General features: G+C 41.8%; 1 protein-coding gene across 7 annotated transcripts in view; it reads right to left on the bottom strand.

Annotated features, from left to right (window-relative positions):
• Positions 1–21,657, bottom strand: part of PARN (poly(A)-specific ribonuclease) — a 156,995-nt gene that overhangs the window by 86,788 nt on the left and 48,550 nt on the right. For all 7 annotated transcript variants that reach the window (XR_004281745.1, XM_032327095.1, XM_032327101.1 and 4 more), the window contains exons 19-21: positions 14,979–15,034; positions 13,647–13,733; positions 10,625–10,699 (exon numbers count right to left, since the gene is read on the bottom strand). Coding sequence is in view for 6 of the 7 variants with exons in the window: in XM_032327095.1 (XP_032182986.1) it covers positions 10,625–10,699; positions 13,647–13,733; positions 14,979–15,034 (218 nt within the window). In the remaining variant the exon portion in view is untranslated. The remainder of the gene's footprint in view (positions 1–10,624; positions 10,700–13,646; positions 13,734–14,978; positions 15,035–21,657) is intronic.

Here is a 21,657-nt window from a genome sequence, read left to right as displayed (position 1 = left end):
CACAAACACGCCATTTCTTTTTCTTTTTTAAGATTTTATTTACTTATTTGACAGAGAGAGATCACAAGTAGGCAAAGAGGCAGGCAAAGGTCGGGGGGGAGGCAGACTTCCTGCTGAGCAGAGAGCCAGATGCAGGGCTCGATCCCAGGACCCTGAGATCAAGACCTGAGCTGAAGGCAGAGGCTTAACCAACTGAACCTCCATTTCTTTTTCCTGGCTAGGTTCTCACTGCCACAGAACTCATTTTGTCACTGCTGCTTTAGCGGTGGTAATTACATTAAGAACATGGGAAGCCGTATCTGAAGTCAGGAAGCTTTCTGCCCCATTCTCATACCAGCTCATGCTCTAAAGAACACTAATTAGGGGGAGTCCAAGTTATTGTTATTCTCAAAAAAATCTGCCTGATACAGATTTCATAGGACAGATGTGTAACACTGCTAATTCTCAAGATAAAACACACAGGGGAATTAGGAAAACAAGAAGGCTCTTAATAAATACTGTTAAAATTTTCCACAGTGCTTTTTGTGGATTAAGTGACTTAGAGGAGTTTAAAAAAAAAAAGAAAAAAGTCAGCTGCTTTAAGTTTTCATCAGAAGATACATACACAAAACACAGACATTTACATGTTTCATTAATAATTATTTTCCTTATCAATAAGCCACTACTATAAAAACCTTGTGTATATAAGAACAAATACATTGTTTCCAGGATGCAGCACTTATGGCACGAAAATCCTATATCATTTAAACACACAAGTAAGTTATCAGCCCCTTCCTCTAAAACAAGCTTATTTCATAGAACCCTTATAAAGTCCTGTCACAGTTGAACTCATTCATCCATTGCTATATTTATAATTAAGGTAATTTTTGTAAACCAACACTATGCAAGGTTTAAGATTAGGAAAATAAACATGAAAGGAAAAAAACATTCATTTTTCGTTCTTTCTCGAGTGTTTTGTACATTTCCTCTTTGACAAAGATAAATATACAGTAATGCACTAGCCAACTATGAAAAAGACCACAAATAGAAACAAAGATATCAAATACTTGGTCTGGATTTTGTCTATTGCTATGTATGCCTACCCAAAAGGAACTGAAACTGAAGTCAATTTTAATTGGCTAAAAGAGGTAAGTCACATGGTTTGGTTTGGTTTTTAATGCATTAACATGATATTTTCTTAAAATGTTATTTAATGAACAGAAAGAGGTAGTTTAAGGATGCTATAAGATGGCAGAAGTGTTACATCAAAAGCAGATACTGTAAGAGCCACAACTGGAAAGCACAGGTAAAGCTGTTCTGCCTCCAGGATTGGAAAGATAAGCTAACAGGTCAACTTTTCTGTTGATAATAACTATAAGCTCTGGGGGGCGGGGGAAATGCAAAAATGAAAACAAAAACAAGTATCTGGGGGTGCCTGGGTGGCTCAGTGGGTTAAGCCGCTGCCTTCGGCTCAGGTCATGATCTCGGGGTCCTGGGATCGAGTCCCGCATCGGGCTCTCTGCTCAGCAGGGAGCCTGCTTCCCTCTCTCTCTCTCTGCCTGCCTCTCTGACTACTTGTGATTTCTCTCTGTCAAATAAATAAATAAAATCTTTAAAAAACAACAACAACAACAACAAAAACAAGTATCTGAGGACTCTGAAATATGGACAGAAACAGGTATATTTTGCAAAGGAGTTAAAAATTGGAGGAAGCTGGGGTACCTGGGTGGCTCAGTGGGTTAAACCTCTGTCTTCAGCTCGGGTCGTGATCTTGGGGTCCTGGGATCAAGCCCCGCTTCAGGCTCTCTGCTCAGCAGGGAGTCTGCCCACCCCCTGCCCCCGTCTATCTCTCTGCCTACTTGTCATCTGTCAAATAAATAAGTAAAAAAAAAAACAAAAACAAAAAAAAATCCTGGAGGAAGCAAGCTGACATGAAGTAAATTTCCTAGGGTCTTTTTGTGTGACTATGCCCTAAGGGGAAACTGAAGTGACAGGGGCATGGGGCAACAACTGTAAAAGTCCTATGTCTTTCTGGTAGAAGGAACCAGAAGCATGAGGCAACCAGTGGCAATAGAGTGGGAAAGGAATCCTAGGACGGAAGAAACCAGAAAATGGCAACTCTGAATTTGGTGCATAGACTCAGCCCATGTGTCTGGGTGACCCTTTACTTAACCGTGCCCATGGCAGACCAAAAGCAGTCTGATTTCTGATCTGAGCCCCCTTCCACTGCAGACATGCAAGAGTTTGCAGTCTGAGTTTAAGTAAGTTAAATGCTTGCTAAAACTTAAACAAAAATACTAACACTCTTCTGCGGGAATATAAGTGATTGCAGGGTGTCCACAAAAGAACATTCACAACGTCCAGGAAACAACCCCAAGTTATTTGACACATGAAGAGCCAAGAGAACAGGACGCAGTCTCAAGACAAAAGTGATCATCAGGTGCCAACACCTTGGTAATGCAGATGTGGGAATTATTAGACAAAGACTTTAAACAGGCGATTCTAATTATGTTCACTGAGGTAAAGAACAAATAAATAAATAAAATCTTTATTTTAAAAAAAAAGAAAGAAAAAAGGTCTCCTACATATAGGTAACTGGAGCCCCCAGGACAAGAGGCAAGAGAATATAGGACAGGAAAAATATATTTGAGTAATGTCTCAAAACTTTCTAATCTGGTGAAAGACATAAATTTACAGATTCAAGGGGTGCCTGGCATGAAATATGAAAACAGCTCAGTCCATAGAACATCTGACTTTTGATCTTGGTTGTGAATTTGAACCCCATGATGGGTGAAGAAATTACTTTAAAAAAATATATATAAAATCTTAAAAAAATATTTTTTTAATTAAATGTACAGATTCAAGAAGTTCTGTCAACCCCAACAGGACAATTACAAAGAAAGCCATGCCAAAGTCCATCATAGTGGAATTGCTGAAAACCAATGATCCAACGACAAAGAGAAAAATCTTGAATACCCACATTTCTCTATGGCAACAAGGAGGCAAATGACTGTAGACTTCTCATGAGAAACCATGGAGACCAGAAGATAGAGGAACATCTTTAAAATGCTAAGAGAGAAATCCAGAATTCTATTTAGCCAGCTAAAACATCCTACATGGATGACGGCAAAATAAAGACATATTTCAGATAAAGGACAACTAAGACAATCAGCCTGCTACCACTCCAGCACTGTAATAAATACTGATGGAAGCTCTGTAGGCTGAAGTGAGATGATACTCAAAAGAAACTTGGGTCTTCAGGAATGAATGAAGACAATACCTAAAATGAAAAATGTCAGGGTAAGGAGAAAAGAATTCAGCCTTTTAATCTCCTAAAATACACAGGACTGTTTAGAACAAAATTATAACACCACTTCGTAGGATTTATCATGTATGCACATATTACATATATGCCAATACAGCATGAAAACCAATGGGGATCGGAATAAATGGCCTTATATGCATCCTAGGTTTCCCCATTGTATGTCAAGTGGTATAATATGAACTCTAAGTAGACTGTGAAAAGTTACAGACGGTTGTTAAAATTTCTAAAGCAACCACTAAAAAATATTGCAAGGAGATGGCATTAAAAAGGCAAGAGAGAAATTAAAATGGGATTCTTTAAAAATTTCAAATAATCCAAAAGAGGACAGGAGAGAGAAAAATGAACAAAAACAGATGGAACAAAGAACAAGCTTTAAAATGACAAAAGCATGTAAATAATCACCACACACACACACACACACACACACACACACACACACACACATATACAGGTAAGTTGACAGTACATGGAAAGAAAAGGAGGGGGAAACAAAAAACAAAAAAAGGCCAGGGGTGCCTGGGTATCTAACTTAGCAATAATGGAATTACAACATGTAATTTGTGGGATGCACCTACAGCAGTGCTTAAAGAATAATTTGCAGCTTTAAATGTTTGTATGAGAAACAAACAAAAAAAAAAAAGGTGAAAATCAATGAGTAGGAAGAGTCCTGGCTACATCCAGAACACTAGTTGGCCGGGAGTGCTGGTGCAGCAGAGACGAGAAGGTACAACTGAAAGTAAGAAATGGGGAAGATTTGGGGCCCCTGGGTGGCTCAGTGGGTTAAGCCGCTGCCTTCGGCTCAGGTCATGATCTCAGGGTCCTGGGATCGAGTCCCGCATCGGGCTCTCTGCTCAGCAGGGAGTCTGCTTCCCTCTCTCTCTCTCTCTCTCTCTGCCTGCCTCTCCATCTACTTGTGATCTCTCTCTGTCAAATAAATAAATAAAATCTTTAAAAAAAAAAAAAAAAAGAAAGAAATGGGGAAGACTTGCCAACTGTTAGAATGCTGAATGTCTTCCCAGCTGGAAAGAGGTGGAAGCTTCATGGGCTCAAGGTGTTTAAGTACACACTTGACCAATCAGAGGCTGAGTGCTAAGCTGTACTGACCCAGGGGCAATCTCTAGAAGGCTACAAAGAATTTTTTTTTTTAAGCTGACTCCATGCTAAGTGTGGAACCCCACACGGGGCTTGAACTCACGACAGTGAGATCAAGAACTGAGCGCAGATCATCAAGAGCAGGACTCTTAGCCAACTGAGTCACTTGGGCACCCCTGGAAAAAATTTTAAAAATCAATCACGGATGGTTCTACCTCTAGAAGTGGGAAGAAGAAAGGCAAAGTAAACCCAAAGCAAATAAAAGGAAGGAAGGGGGGTGTGCATGACTGGCTCAGCTGGAGAAGTATACTGTGTACCTTTTCATTTTGGGGTTGTGAGTTTGGGCCCCACGTTGGGTACAGAGTTAAATAAACTTAAAAAAAGGCGGGGGGGGGGGGTGATGCCTGGATGGCGCAGTGAGTTCAACAGCCGACTCTTGGTTTCGGCTCAGGTCAGGATCTCAGGGTTGTGAGATCCCACCTGTATCGGGCTCCAGGCTCACTGTAAAGTCTGCCGGAGATTCTCTCTCCCATTCCCTGTGCTCATAAGCACTCTCTCTCTTTCTTGCTAAAATAAATAAACGTTTTTCAAAAAAAGAAAGGGAAAAAGGAAAAAAAAAAAAGCAGAAACCCAATAAATGAACAAAAACAAACAATACAGAAAATGAACCAAACCAAAAGCTGGTTCTTTGCAAAGACCATCAAAATCAGTAACCCCCAGGGGCGCCTGGGTGGCTCAGTTGGTAAAGCGCCTGCCTTCAGCTCAGATCATTATCCCGGGGTCCTGGGATCGAGCCCCCACAGCGGGCTCCCTGCTCAGCAGGGAGTCTGGTTCTCCCTTCCCTCTGTCCCTCCCCCATTTGTGGATGCTCACGGGTGGGCTGTCTCTCTCTCATATAAATAAATAAATAAAATAAAATTTAAAAAATCAGTAACTCCCAACTACTGCGATGAAGGAAAAATGCGAACACAAATCACAGTAGCACATGTGAAGTAAGCAGTTATCACTACAAATTCTGCACACATCAAATGGAAAAATGCACAGATAAAGTTTAAAGTTGTAAGCATCTTTTAACAAAACAGCGCTGAACAATCGCCTTGAGTCATAACCACAACTTAATACTCATCTGTTCAGCACGAATAAAAGCTGTGCTTCTAAAAGTACAATTTAATATAAACACAACCACAGCACCGTACCCTAGACTGAAGTGAAGCACGTCGCTCCCTCCGTGCCCACACATCGTCCTGAACAGGTTCCTCAGGCAGCATTATTGGGAATTTCTACAACTACCTGAATTTGTGCTGCCTTTACAAAATAATTGTCAGGTTTCTACCTCTTCAAAAGTGGCTCTATCAATCTCTGCTTTTTTAAAACTCTGGTAGTATGCTGCAATTTCCAGCTTTCAAAAAGAAATGAAAAGGTTATTTTTCTTGAGCTATTCGTATGAAAATTCCTAATACATTTAGGACACTCTAAAATACTCAATGACTAAACATTGAGAGTATGACTAGAAGGTCCTCTGACTTCTAAAAAATATTGCTGGGGCCCCTCTCCTATTTAATAAAGCTACGTTAAGAATACAGAATCTTAAAAATGAAGGAGCTATGCAGATGTGACCCTTAGAGATGATTTCTTGGGCACCTGGGTGAGTCAGCTAGTTAAGTGTCTGTCTGCCTTTGGCTCAGGTCGTGATCCTGGGGTCCTGGCAGTGAGCCCCACATTGGGCTCCCTGCTCAGCAGGAAGTGTGCTTCTCCCTTTTCCTCTGCCCATGCCCCCTAATTGTTTTTCCCCCCCTCTAATAAATAAATAAAATCTTTAAAAAAAAAAAAAAAAGGCTGGGGGCGCCTGGGTGGTTCAGTGGATTAAGCCTCTGCCTTCAGCTCAGGTCATGATCTCGGGGTCCTGGGATCAAGCCCCACATCAGGCTCTCTGCTCAGCAGGAAGCCTGCTTCCCCCCTTTCTGCCCGCCTCTGCCTACTTGTGATCTCTCTCTCTGTCAAATAAATAAATAAAATCTTAAAAAAAAAAGGTGATTCTTACTCTGCTACTTTGAGGAAAATTCTCAAACAGTGAGACTAGGTGATGTTCTCCATGGTCATGTACTATCTTACCTGAAAGGTTACAAGGGAACAATGCTGAATGCATGGCTGGTATGGGCTATCACCATCTGAACACCCCAAGGCCACAGGAGCTCTCGCCTCAGCCTTTGCAAACAAAGAAACCAGCAAACCAAATGGCACTAAGCAGAAGGGTTTTTTTTAAATTAAATTTTTTATTTAAATTTAACTTAACATAAACTGTATTATCAGTTTCAGAGAAGGGTTTTAATAGTATAACAAGGTTCCCTAGAAAAAGAGAACTTTCCTATTCAAGATTCTGAAAGTGGTTTTTAAAAAATCTTGATTAAACTTCGTACTATCAAAAGACAAAGACAGGTGTCAGGTACTTACATGTAAATCAAAAATTAGTCTGTAACAGCGCCAAAGAAGCCATTACAAGCTCCTATATAAATAGGCACTTAATGATTTTTCCAGTGTTACATTATTGATCTAACAGGCCCTTCGTTTCCGCTGAAATGAATAAGTAATTTGTTTAAGAGAACATTAATAGGGTTTGTAGCACTTTAGATATGTGGGGTCTCTCTCGTCATTAGAATTACCACTATCAAAAACAGATTTTCCACTGTCTTTCGATGAAACATCTGCAAAATTTTAGAAATCACGGCAAAAGACCAGAGACATCAGATATATTCATCCTATGCATGAAGGCGTTTCTAAGTCCTAACAACCTTGACTATGACTTACTCATTTCAGTGAACATTTACCGTCCTCGCTCGTGTCAGCCGCTACTCGGAGCACTGAGAACACACCCGTGAGCAAGACGTCTGGCCCCTGCTCTCAGAGAGTTTACAGTCTACCAGGGAAGAGAGGCAAACAGGGTGTGTCAGCAAAGGACGTCAGGACAGCAAAGAAAATGGGACCCAATCCCCTGCACAGGGACCCGGTGCGGGGGGGGGGCACATAAGCAGAGAAATGAGTGTGTAAGCTGAGACGGGGAGGGACGTGGGACGGCGCCCAGCTCTGAGGGAGAGGAGGGCAGAAATCTAAGGTGGCATACGGCAAAGAGAAGTAGGGTCACAGGCAGAGCACACACAAATGGCCAGGGATTTATACACACAGTTGTCTTTTGGGGGTGCCTGGGTGGCTCCGTCGGTTAAGCATCTGCCTTTGGCTCAGGTCATGAGCTGGGGCTCAGCGGGGAGTCTGCTTCTCCCTCTCCTTCTGCCCCTCCACTCCACCCACCCCCAGAGGTATATGCTCTCACTCTCCAAAAAAAAAAAGAAGTGACTTTTGTGTAAGCGATGACAACGGAAACTCCGACTCGACCAGTAATGCTGCATGTATCGAATCGGGAGACAAGAGTCATCTATTTCATCTCGGAGGAAAAAGGTAGAAAGGTCACGATTTCATCCCGGCCTCTTCGCCATGCTACCCACTCCAGCCAGGGTGCCTTCCCCGCACTAGAGAAGGAGTCAGGGGGGAATACGATGGACTCAATCACGCCTTCAGGGGAGTGCCACATGCAGACCAACAATCACACGGCAGGGCCCCTGTGGCAACGTGATTCTGCAGCCCAGCTCCCGGATTTCAGGTGTCACGGAGTGAGACACTGAGCTGGAAACTACGGGTAAGGAGCCTTTTGGTTCCAAGTGAGGGAGCTATCGTCATGGGACAGTGAATGTGGTCTGGCAGCAACATGAAAAGAAGCAATGACCCCCACACACATCAACACAGAATTACACTCGGACATGCAAGCAGGCACCACCAGCTAGGGTCGTACAGGTTTCCAAGCACTTTTACACACTCTCATTTGTACAGGAGCTCGGAGGCCCTAGCATTTGTCAAGCCCCTGCTTGTGAAGGGCCAGCTCCCTGCTGGGCACTTAACGTTCACTACTGCATTTCACAAAGTAACTATCACCGCCTCCACCTTTCAGCCAGAAGCCTGTGGCTTGGATAGTTTACGTAATCTGTCAGAAGGCACACGGTGGGCAGGTGGTGGAGGCGGGCTTAGGCCCTGGGGCAGTCTGGCTTCCAGGCCCATGCCATCTCCTTCCAACCCACGGCAGAGTTTCAATGCCACCCAGGTGTGACCAGCAGGAAGGCCAAAGGGTGAGGCTGAGCAGAGGAGGTGGGACTGGACCTCCAGCCAGGAGTTCCAGTTCTGTGCCCTTGCGGCTGGCCACAGGGCCTCTTGCCGAGCTCTTGGTCGCAGAGTCCCTTGCCCCTCCCTGAAGTTATTGTTGGCTCTGTAATAATCAGTCCCTCTGGGTGCAATCTCATCGGTATTTCCAAGGATCGTAGGGGAGTGGATCAGAGAAATAAGCAGATACTGAAACATTTAACTAGAGACATCACTCACGCAACACCAATTCTTGGTGTCATGTCCTCCCCAAAGTATATCTCACGCTGAAATCCACTATTAAGTAACCATCATAAAAGTTCAAACTAGACCAAGCTTTATATATATATATATATATATATATATATATAATCTCATGTAATTCTAATAATAACCCCAGTAAGTACTATCATCCTCAGTTTCAGAGATAAGCAGAAGCATCTCTAGGTTAAATAACCTGCCCAAGGTCACACAACTACGTAGTATAGCTGCATGATTCCAGAGCTTAAGCTTTTCACCACAACACAGCCTATATTCCTGCAATGGTCACAGAATTAAGAACAAACACCAAAATACTCTGATCTGAATGTGTATATATGTGGAAGCTTTCATATATAATTACTCATATAGTTACATTCTCAGAATTACATAATTTTAGTATGTGATACTACTACTACTAATAAAAAGATAATACATAATAAAAAGATTTAGTATGTGATACTAATAATAATAATAAAAAGAAAAAAATTAAGGGGCTCCTGGGTGCCTCAGTCGGTTAAGCATCTGCCAATGGCTCAGGTCATGGTTTCATGACCTGAACCTGGGCTCGAGCCCTGTGTTGGGCTCCCTGGCCAGTGGGGAGTCTGCTTCTCCCTCTCCTTGTGCCCCTCTCCCCTCACTCATGCGATCTTGCTTGCTCACAAATAAATGAATAAAATCTTTAAAAAAATTAGACATATCACTTTACAATGTTATCCCTCCTACACTATTAGTACCAGAGAAACTTGAAATCTATTTGAATAAGTGGCTGAACATCACATATTTTATTCAGTAACTTTTCAACCTAAGGAAATAGAACATTTTGAGATGGTTAATGACAAAAGTACGCAGGGTCCAGTAAGACATGTGGTGCTCCATCTTTCTACCATCCTATTTATTTTTTTTAAAGCTCTTATTTATTTATTAGTTAGAGTGAGAGAGAAAGAGAGCACAAGCAGGCAGAGTAGCAGGCAGAGGCAGAGGGAGAAGCAGGCTCCCCGCGGAGCAAGGAGCCCGATGTGGGACTCGATCCCAGGACACTGGGATCATGACCTGAGCTGAAGGTAGCCGCTTAACCGACTGAGCCACCCAGGCATCCCTTTACCATCCTATTTTAAAAGCAAATAACATATGCCAGTTTATTTATTTGTAAAACAAGTATTCGATATAAGTGTAATGAAATGAATAGACCCCACAAACTTCTAAGTAAATGGGAGAAGCGTGGAGATGAGTGAACGGTGGATACAGGTATCACCTTCTGGTGTTCCCCATTCCTCTCAATTTGCTATTTCTTTCTTTCCTTTTTTTTTTTTTTTTTTTAAAGATTTTTATTTATTTATTTGACAGACAGAGATCACAAGTAGGCAGAGAGGCAGACAGAGCGAGAGGAGGAAGCAGGCTCCCCGCTGAGCAGAGAGCCCAACTTGGGGCTTGATCCCAGGACCCGGGGATCATGACCTGAGCTGAAGGCAGAGGCTTTAACCCACGGAGCTACCCAGGTGCCCCTCAATTTGCTATTTCTAATTCTCAAAGCAAACCTGCAACTTGAGCGCAATGAGACGGGAACAGAAAAGAGGTAAGTGAAGAAACATAGTGTATCTAATGAATTAATAAATTTGTCTTTTTTCCTCACCTACACATGATACTCACTAATCTTCTCCTTTATTTTAGAGACAGCTCTAAACACAGCAGGCAGCAATGCCTATGAATCAGCTGAGCGAACTCACAGTATAAAAGGGCGAGCTCCCACTTTAATTAATATACAAAACAAATGTCCAAAGCACTTACCAATCTGTACTTGTTCGGGCTGGCTGAGAGAAACAAAGGCTGATGTGTCATCGATCCAGGATATCTGAATGTTACCTGCAGTGTTGAAATAAAAATAAAGGGAACATTTGACCAAGTATATCACTATCAGACTTCATCTGCACATCTGATATATTTCAGAATATGTGTCAAATTTAAACAGAGATGAGGTGCTGGTTTAAAATTTGATCAAAATCTCAGCATTAAGCATAAAGCTTTAAAGAAGCTTTAAAAATGTGTTTTAAAAATAAAAGAAAGGTCCTTCTGGATTAAATCCTGGGGCACTTGATATTTCAGCCCAATCTCGTGCCAGAGCTGGCAATTTCTTTCCTATCAAGATCACAACAGGGGTGCTTGGGTGGCTCAGTCAGTTAAGCATCCAACTCTTGGTTTCGGTTCAGGCCCTGATCTCATGGGTCGTGAGCCCCATGCTGAGCCCCACAATGACTGGGCTTTGCACTCAGTGGGAGTCTGCTTGGACATTCTCTCCCTCTGCCCCTTCCTGTTTGCACACTCACGCTCTCTCGCTCAAATAAATAGATAAATCTTCTAAAAACACATCTTTCTAAATTTTTAGAGACACAAACTCTTAAAATCATGAATGAGAAACATAAAAGGAATCAATGTAGCAAAAAGTATGAAAAATTCAACACTGATGTCAAGGCCAGGTGAGGAAAATAGGCAGCAGAAGAGGACAAAGGAAAAGAAGGCGGCAAAGAGAGAAAACTAAGATGGGCTGAAACAGAAAAGCCACTGAGAAGGGCAGAAAGCAGTCTAGTGAAACAGAACGATTTTCACACGAAGGGACAAATCCTCAAGAAAGGCTAACAAGCTGCAGACAGAACAGAACAGAGCATGGGAAGGAGTGGGTGGTGGGGCAGAAAACCAAAGGGAAAGCAGACGCCTAATTGTTTGACTACTGCTCTTCTTGAAAAAACACGGGAAGACTGGCATTATTAAAAACGGGTAAACAGGGGCGCCTGGGTGGCTCAGTGGGTTAAAGCCTCTGCCTTCGGCTCGGGTCATGATCTTGAGGTCCTGGGATCGAGCCTCCCTGTTGGGCTCTCTGCTCGGCGGGGAGCCTGCTTCTGTTTCCTCCTCTCTGCCTGCCTCTCTGCCTACTTGTGATCTTTGTCTGTCAAATAACTAAATAAAATCTTTAAAAAAAAAATGGGTAAACATCACTGGAATTTATTAGTGAAAAAATGTTTCAATTCCTAAAAAGATTTCCAAGGCTATGAATGCTTACAAACTGCTGTCTCATTGTCACAGGATAATAACTCAATTCCTGCTGCACAGCAAGGTGCCATAATGACTTTCTCCATTACAAAAGTCACTCCTCTACCTTGTGTGTTTTAGCTATATAGTAACAGTGAATGTGCCCTAAATAGTTACTATGTGCCACATACTATTCTAAATGCCTTCATGAATCAGCTCATTTAATCCTCATGAAATGCTTATGTAGTAAGCGGTATTGCCATCATCATCGTCATTGTCACCAATAAGGACACAAAGGAACAGAGAGGCTACTTGTCTGATATCATACAACTGATTCTTTTTAATTAAAATGAAAACAAAATTCTATTCAGAGCATCGTATTTAATTTAGCCAATTAAAGGCTGACTACATAAGGGTAAGGACTTAATAATACAAAATGAGAAAAAAACAGCAACAACATCAAAAGCTCTCAAAAGAAATGAGCTGTGAAATTCAACTGCATCTCTAGATCTGTGTTTAAATTAAAAAGCAGGACTAGAATTTCAAAAGTTGTTGAGACTGTCTGCAAAGGCTAGGATAACTTTCCTGAAACATACCCGCTTTCACTTACTTTTCTAAAAATTGTCTGTGAAGTGTTTTACTTATAAAAGCTAATAAATATATGCTTATTTTAGAAAATACAGAAAAGTTGGGGCACCTGGGTAGCTCAGTGGGTTAAGTTCTTGATTTCGGCTCAGGTCATTATCTCAGGGCCATGAGATCGAGCCCCTCGCTAGGCTCTGAGCTGGACACAAAGTCTCCTTAGTATTCTCTTCCTCTCCCTCTGCCCCTCCCCTCCTCTTTCTTTCTCTCTCTGTCTCTCTTTCCCTCCCTCCCTAAAAAATAAAAATACAAAAAAGCATAGAGAGGAAGAAAAAAAAAAACCTATCTAAAACAATCAGTGATAATAGCATGAGGCTCCCTTCCAGTCTGATTTCTATACAAAGAATTAAAAAAAAAAAATCAGTTATACAGGAACTCTACTTTGTTTCTGCTTTTTACACTAAATGTTAAAACAAAAACACTTTACCATCTTTTAATAAACTCTTCAAATATTTTTTAAATGGCTACATACTAGCCTGTTGAGGCGGTCCATAAACATTTACTAAACAGTCTTATTATTGGCTGTTTGTGCTGCCTTTACTTTCTCCAAGAATTTCTAAAGAGAACAGCTTGAGTACTTCATTTGTTAAAATAAACAGGCACTGCTGAAGACTTAGAGTCTGAAAGACTTTATAAACGCTTATCAGAAGATGGTTCATCTCAACCTATCACCTGACCTGATAAAAAGGAATTAGAAGAACTGCCCTACCGCATACATAACTCATCTCTTGGTCCTCTCAAACATCTGCGTTCCTCTGCTTGGACTAGTCAACGTCAAGCAGTGACCGCCTGCCCTTATGAAAAAAATCTTCTCTCCGAATTTTATCTTAAAAACGATTTATCCTCAGCCTAGGTCTATTTTCCATGGTTGGCAGTAAGGGCAGTCATAGTACTAGTATCCTGGTTTCCGTGGAGTAATAATAGCACTCCAGTGTGGGGTACTGTCGAAAGTTCTTCAGATCATGTTAGTACAAAGATACCAACATACCAAACCCTGAAACACTCCATGAGTGAAACTAAATCCTTGCACAGTAATATTCGTTCGTCCAAGGTAAAGCTGTCATTCAGTATACCTATCGCCACCTGGACAGACCAAAAACATAGCAAAATCCCAAAACCACATAAGGACTTGAGAGTTACTTACCAAAGGCACTGAAAAGTTGGTAAAGGTCGCTGGTTTTCCACTCTTTGGGGAAGGTCACATGGAGAACATGATCCCGTTTCGGTTGCACTATGGGACAAATTTTGGATAAGAGGTTGACAACCGAAAAGTGAACGATACACCAGGGGTTCTTTAATGAAACTATCCCCCAGCTAACTTGAGGAATTGCTAGGAATGACTCATGATTACAAAACGAAAACTCTCAATGTATTTCGAGTTAGCTTCCACTGGGGCTCTGATACTTTATAGAACCCGTAACGGGTTGAACCCTGACAATTCTACGTGGACCATCTTTGCTCATGAAGTTCTCATGAAAATTATTTCAAGGTGGGGAGGGGCAGAAAGGCTGCTTTGTTGAAGACATTTCATGAAACACTTAACTTTCTGCTATTACTCTAGTGGTCCACGTGTTTATTCAGCGCACCATCCAAATCCAATGGACTGAGTTTAAGGAGCGGGGCAGTCCTGAGTCACAGTCTCATGTTCTAATCTCAGACCTGCCACTGAATGATGCACCTCAGAGCAAGAGACCCAACCGCTCTAGCCACTCATAGCTATGTATCGGGAACGATGATATTTAGCTTGCAGAACTGATGCAAGAGGAGTGCATCGAAACAGATGTCTGATCTCAGGGGGAGGGGGAGACACATGTGTGGTCCGCTTATCACGGCGATGGCTGTTACCAACAGGCACGGCTCACCCGTTTCTATACCCCTCTGGCATGGATTTTAAGGCAAATAAACCAAGGCTAGAAAGAGAGCAATGGAAAAGAGTGGGACAGCGAGGAGGAGAAAATAGGAAATAATTCAAAGTAGCAGCAATCACCTCCCAGACAGGCCTTCCAAGATTTTCAATGAAAAAGAGAGGAAAAAAACCCCAAAACCCACCATATATATATATATACATATATATATATATGTTATATTATATATGTATATACATACATATATATATGCAAATAGCCAGAAACTAGAGAACTTATGGTTACTGACAGAGCTAGCCATCTCAAAATTTGTTATGCGTATTTATTGGAAATTATGAATTTAGAGTTCGAGTGAAAACGAACTAATGAAGAGAAGATATATATTCTTTTAAAATTCAACTCATGCATAAACTGGAAAATATAAGTAAAGAGATGAGTTAATCAAGACCCAAGGGTACCATTAACTTAAGCATACTATTCATATCAACCACAAAATCACTGCCTGTTTTTAAGTGAATGAAGCTCTTTCTTCAGTAATACTTTTCTTGTTATCCCTTCCAGACCACACACTTCAATGTGCAGATGCCATGAGAAAATAAAAATTCACTTACAGTCTGGGCCTTCCAAGTTTAGATAGGGGATATCCATGACTCTCATAAGAAATAACCTACAAAAAGGAAAGAAAAACAGGCAATGGGCAAATTTCTATTAAAAACCTGATACAGGCATCTATTAAATTCTTTACTGATGGTTCTTATTTATATCACTCCATTCCTGAAATCATTTGAAAAAGCTCTTACGATTCTCCACAAAGATCTTTTTCTAGAGAACTAAATGTTATAAACAGGAAAAAAAAAAAAACAAAAAACAATCTTTGGTATTCCAAAAACCTACAAAAGTTCCTGGCACTCAACAGCTACTCAATAAACATGAGCGAAATGAATGAAATTAGTAATCAGAGTCAAAAGAAAGTCTTCTTCAGGTCTGCTCATTAGTCAAGGGAGACAGAGAGAAAACAAATGTTACAGAATACTAACCATCTCTCTGACTTCTGAACTGTTCCCACAAATTATAAAGGGAACCCCTATGATTGCTGTTTTGTGAGCTGAGAATGATAGCACAGACACCTTTTTTTTTTTTTTTTTAAACTGAAGTGGAAAGTCACCGGATAAATACCAATCTCATTGGGTGAATTACACAGTCTGCAATAAGTGACCATCTCAGAAGCTCATGCTATTACTGTCGTTTAAAACATATTAGAAGCACAAAACAAACAAGCTATTGCACTAATATAAAACATACATCAGTCACTTTTTGTATACCCTCCAAAGAAAAAGCTACAGAAGCTCTTAAAAAGGAGGACGTGTAAATTACAACTCTGTAATGCCATTCAATTTTATTTTTTTTAATTTGCAAGATTATGGACAAAGTATCAGGCATTCTGTTGTTTGCAAGATGATTTTAATACGTTTTACTCAGATGACAATACAGAGTACGTTTCTCGTAGAGACTGCATTATACAGCAAATTAAAATGGCAGTAAGAGCCCAACAAGCAATTAGTTTGGCTTCACTGACCCACAATTAAGGCACATTATTACCAGGCACTCAGAAGCCAAGCAGGGCATGCTCTAGTTTACAAACGGAATCATCAGCGTAAATAACAGTGTTCGGTTAATGCCAGAAAAAACGAAGTCATGGTACTCTGTGGTTTAAGAACTTGTTGCCTGGCCTACAATTTAATCAACCAAATCCTAAGGCTAAGAAACGAATTTTATTTTTAGTTCACTAATTTACGCTCAAGCATACTATTCTGGTTCTGGGATCCATTGTACCCAATTCAATCATTAATACTGGTGATGCCAGAAGATGCTAAGACCTACAGAGCACCCAGCACCAAGGAGTTTCTCAGCAATGACAGCTACGACTACTACTGCCAACCAGAACCTGTGAAGTTATTCCTGGGTGAGAAGGCTCACCCTTTTGATGCTTCACAAAATTTTCAATTTTCCATTTAGTAAATTTAGAGACTGTCCCCCAATTCTAAAAACCAAGTAAATAAAAACCCTTAATTTAAAAGTTAATGGAACATATCAAGCGCCATAAAAATAATTTAATTTTTTTACCCTAAACTCAACAGAGGAATAAAAGCTGAATTGACAAGTTCATTGCTATACCGTCAAATCCCCCCCCCAAATCAAAATGGACCTCAAGATTCAGTAAGATGATTGGGGGCAGGGGCGGGCAGTAAATTATAGCTCATCATCTCAAAAGAGCATTACACAGGGGAGCCTGGGTGGCTCAGAGGGTTAAAGCCTCTGCCTTTGGCTTGGGTCATGATCTCAGGGTCCTGGGATTGAGCCCTGTATCCGGCTCTCTGCTCAGCAGGGAGCCTGCTTCCTCCTCTCTCTCTCTGTCTGCCTCTCTGTCTACTTGTGATCTCTGTCAAATAAATAAATAAAATCTTAAAAAAAAAAAAAGAGCATTAAACAATCCAAGTTAACTATGAAAACTTCCAAGTATTTTAGGATTTTTGTTCTACTTCTGTAAAAGTGACATTGGAATCTCTCTCTCTTTTTTTTTTTTTAGTTTTTATTTAAATTCCAGTTAGTTAACATACAGTGTTATATTGGTTTCGGGTGTACAATTTAGTGGTTCAGCACTTCCACACATCACCCAGTGCTCATCACCAGTGCACCCCGTAACCCTCATCCTCTGTTTCACCCACCCGCCCCCTCTGCCTGCCCCCACTCTGGTGACCATCAGTTTGTTCTTTAGAGTTAAGAATGTGTTTATTAGGGTGCCTGGGTGGCTCAGTGGGTTAAAGCCGTTGCCTTTGGCTCAGGTCATGGTCTCAGGGTCCTGGGATCAAGTCCCACATCGGGCTCTCTGCTCAGCAGGGAGCCTGCTTCCTCCTCTCTCTCTCTCTCTCTCTGCCTGCCTCTCCATCTACTTGTGATCTCTCTCTGTCAAATAAATAAATAAAATCTTAAAAAAAAAAAAAAAGAATGTGTTTATTAGTTTGCCTCTCTCTTTTTCTCCCCTAAGCTGCTTGTTTCTTAAACTCCACATACAGGTGAAATCATATGGTGTTTATCTTTCTCTTACTGACCTCATTTAGCATAATACTCTCTAGCTCTCTCGTGGGAATGCAAACAGGCGCAGCCACTCTGGGGAACAGTATGGAGGTGCCTCAAAAAGTTAAAAACAGCACTGCCCTATGATCCGGCAATGGCACTACTAGGAATTTACCCAAAAAATCCGAAACTACTAATTCGAAGGGGTTCATGCACCCCGATGTTTATAGCAGCATTATCTATGATAGCCAAGTTATGGAGAGAGCCCAAATGTCCATTAACAGAGGCAGGGATAAAGAAGATTTGATGTGTGTATGTATACACATACACACACACACACATACACACATATATGTATATACACACACACATACATATACACAGTGGAGTATTACTCAGCCATAAAAAAGAATGAAATCTTGCCATTTGGAACGGCATAAATGGAGCTAGAGTGTATTATGCTAAGCGAAATAAGCCAGTCAGAGAAAGACAAATACCGTATGATTTAACTTATATGTGGAATTTAAGAAACAAAACAAGCGAGTGAAGGAAAATGAGAGAGAGACACAAACCAAGAAACAGACTCTTAACTCTAGAGAACACATGGATGGGGGGGAAGGGGGAGGATGGGGGACAGGGGGGCCGGGCATTAAGGAGCTCACTTGTGACAGGCACTGGGTGAGACATGAAAGGTGAATCACTCTACTGTACGCCCGAAACTAGTGTTATACTATAGGTTAACTGGAATTTAAATAAAAACTTTTTTAAAAGTCCCAAATTTTATACTACAAATACAGTTTTGTAAAATATTTCTCATTAAACTAAGAAATAAAAATACCCCTCCATCCCCATTAAAAACAACAAAAAAAAAAGCCAAAGATTTTGGAAAACTGAGCTTTGTTTTTTAAAATTCCTCTTACTATTACTTTTTAAACTGAAGAAAAGAAAATAGGGCCCCCTGGATGGCTCACTTGATTAAGCACCCAAGTCTTGGTTTCGACTCAGCGCGTGATGTCAGGGATGGGAGATCGAGCCCAGAGTCAGGCTCCGCACTCCACAGCGTCTGCCTGAGATTCTCGCTCTCCTTCTGCCCCTCACCCTGCTGATGCGTGCTTGCTCTCTCCCTTCCTCTCTCCCTCTCAAATAAATATTTTTTAAAAAGAAAGAAAGAAAAGAAAGGCCACCAGAACAGAGAGGTCCAGGGGAAACACAGATACCCTCAGAGACGCACAACTGAACATGCCCGTTAAATCAATCTTGTGTGTCCTGTGCACTATCTCACCTGCCACGGGCAGAGCAATATAAGGTAAAATCACATGTCCAAGGATGCAATTGCTTGATTTCTTTTTAAAAGTACAGTTTTATTTCTGGGACGCCTGGGTGGCTCAGTTGGTTAGGCAGCTGCCTTCGGCTCAGGTCATGATCCCAGCGTCCTGGGATCGAGTCCCACATCGGGCTCCTTGCTCAGCAGGGAGCCTGCTTCTCCCTCTGCCTCTGCCTGCCATTCTGTCTGCCTGTGCTCTCTCTCTCTCCCTCTCTCTCTCTGATAAATAAATAAAATCTTAAAAAATAAAATAAAATACAGTTTTATTTCTAAAATCATGGGACCTCACTAGTAAACTGAGAAAATCTGTTGTCTCATAAACAGCACTAAGAATTACACTTTTGGGGGTGGCTGGGTGGCCCAGTGGGTTAAAGCCTCTGCCTCCAGCTCAGATCATGATCCCAAGGTCCTGGGATCAAGCCCCACATTGGGCTCCCTGCTCAGCAGGGAGCCTGCCTCGCCCCCTCTCTGTTTGCCTCTCTGCCTACTTGTGATCTCTCTGTCAAATAAATAAATAAAATCTTTAAAAAAAAAAAAAAAAAAAAGAATTACACTTTTAAAAGGAGAACTCCCGGGCGCCTGGGTGGCTCAGTGGATTAAGCAGCTGCCTTCAGCTCAGGTCATGATCTCAGGGTCCTGGGATCGAGCCCCGCATCGGGCTCTCTGCTCGGCGGGGAGCCTGCTTCCCCCTCTCTCTCTGCCTACCTCTCTGCCTGCTTGTCATCTCTCTCTCTCTGTCAAATAAATAAATAAAATCTTTAAAAAAAAATAAAAAATAAAAAATATAAAAGGAGAACCCCCCAACTGATCTCACCATATTAAGTGTCTCGAAACTTTTTTTGAAGGGTATCTTTTGGCGCCCAACACACAGACAATTTGTTTTCTAAGATTTCATCTGAATTTCACCACTGACCAAAATAAGTAAAAATCTGTTCTTAGCTAAAAGACTCAATAGATTTTTTCTTTTAAAGTTAGTTAATTCCACACTATCTTCTTTGCTTGCTCAACGCTTTCACTAAATAGAAACCCCTTTCAAATAAATTATTAATAGCACTGCTCACTCCTCCCCAATGCCTCCATGTCTGGACTTTAGAGAGAAATGAATAGTCCTGAGCCCTGGGGGAACACGCAGACCAACTCTGTGTGTGACTTGGCAGCCTGCGCCTCTGGAGAAAGCCCTGCAATTGGGAAACCGACCCTAATGTTGTAGCTGGGCGTCGATGGAACGGAACCAAAGTCAACTCCCCAGTGGCCTCCCACCCCAGGGCCAGGGCTGTCTATAAGCCGCAGCTCTGGGCACATCCCTGCCCTTCTGAAGCAAAGTCGCATTTCGTTATATGCATGCCTCCTACAGACTGGCTGTCAGAAGGCCGACACCTCCCTGAGAGGTTCTGATCAAAGACCTCACACAGGGATCATCTGTGCGACAATGTCCACCCACACCCAAGAGGGAACGATCTGGGCAAGCAGGGAGGCTGGAAACACACGGGAGAAAGGTACTGAAGCGTGCTTTTGCACAAGCCTTCAACTGCAGTTATTAGAGACACGTGGACCAATACTTGCACCAAATGGTATTTTTATTGTAGTAAAGATCCCAGATGGCCTTGATTCAGTGGCGACGTGACAGGGTGGGAGTCTTGACACCTTCCCGCCAGCCTTCTTGATGAAGTATTATTTCAGCGCTTATTGGCTAAAAGGGTTGACACTAACTCTGTCGAAGATGAAGATTTAAACTTGTATTTGATACAGTCGCCAATTTTACACCAAGAATCTCGCCTAAGAAACCATAAATTCCAGTTCACATTCTAGACACCGCGAAACAAAGTTTACCCTTTTGGGCATCAATCAGGTTTTTAGTTTCTACAACCATATGACTGATGATGCTGTTAATCTCCGTTACCGAACATGTCTGGAAAGATCCAACAGTAAAGCACAGCAAACCCTTTAGCTCATTGGACTGGGTAACATCAGGTCAGCGTCTTGAATGGGTAGCTCCCCAGCGCGAGCTGTGCACAGTGCCTTTATCTCTGGACAGTCTCCCACATGCTGCGTGGTACTCACAAAAAGCCACCTGCCAATGTCCTTTCCAGACCTGGGCAGCATGACACTGTAGCCTAGACTGTGTGAGAAGGCTTGCTGGCCACTGAAGAATTCCATCCCAGATAGAAAACGTCTTAGGGGCCCAGACTCTTGAGCCCTTATCAAAAGGCCCAGATCAACAACATCGGCACCACCGGGGAACCTGTTAGAAATGCAGATTCCCAGGCCCTACCTGAGACCTGGGGACTCAGACACTCTGGGGACTGAGAATCAGAGAGTGAGCAGAACGTGAAAAGAGTAGGTTCAATGTTGTGCTGCCGTTAATAACGATCCATTAATCAACCTGCATAATAATGACCAAGATGTTGTGCCAACTTCCCCAAAAAGCATTAGTCTTAATGATTTGTTTACACTGAATGAGTCTGGCTTAGAAGAACACAAAATTATCCAAATAGCAAGGACTACCTCAGAATCCAGGAAGCAATAAGTGAAGTCTTCTACCGCTCCCTGAAACCAGGAGCTCAACTGTGGCAAGCAATTAGCTTCTCTGCAAGAGATAAATTGGGTGAAATCACTGCTGACCACTTTTGTTCTCGTTTTTAAGAAGACAGAGAAAAAAGATTACTAATACCACTCTTTTGGCAACTCATTGCCAAAGTCCAACCTGGCTCTGGGAATTGGCCACAAATGATCACCTCTAGCATCACACGTTAAACTTCAGCACTAACGCAGCACCAAAGACCAGCAAACGCTTGTGTGAATAACACCTACAACACTAATGAAAACACCTCTCACCTTATCAAGTGAGAACTGTCTGACCTTACCAGCAAGTTTCAGACACTGATTCTGGC

The sequence above is a fragment of the Mustela erminea genome, chromosome 20 (assembly GCF_009829155.1).
Source record: "Mustela erminea isolate mMusErm1 chromosome 20, mMusErm1.Pri, whole genome shotgun sequence".
In the NCBI taxonomy this organism is placed as follows: domain Eukaryota; kingdom Metazoa; phylum Chordata; class Mammalia; order Carnivora; family Mustelidae; genus Mustela; species Mustela erminea.
The sequence above is the reverse complement of the archived record's forward strand: the minus strand, read 5'-3'. Positions and strand labels throughout refer to the sequence as shown.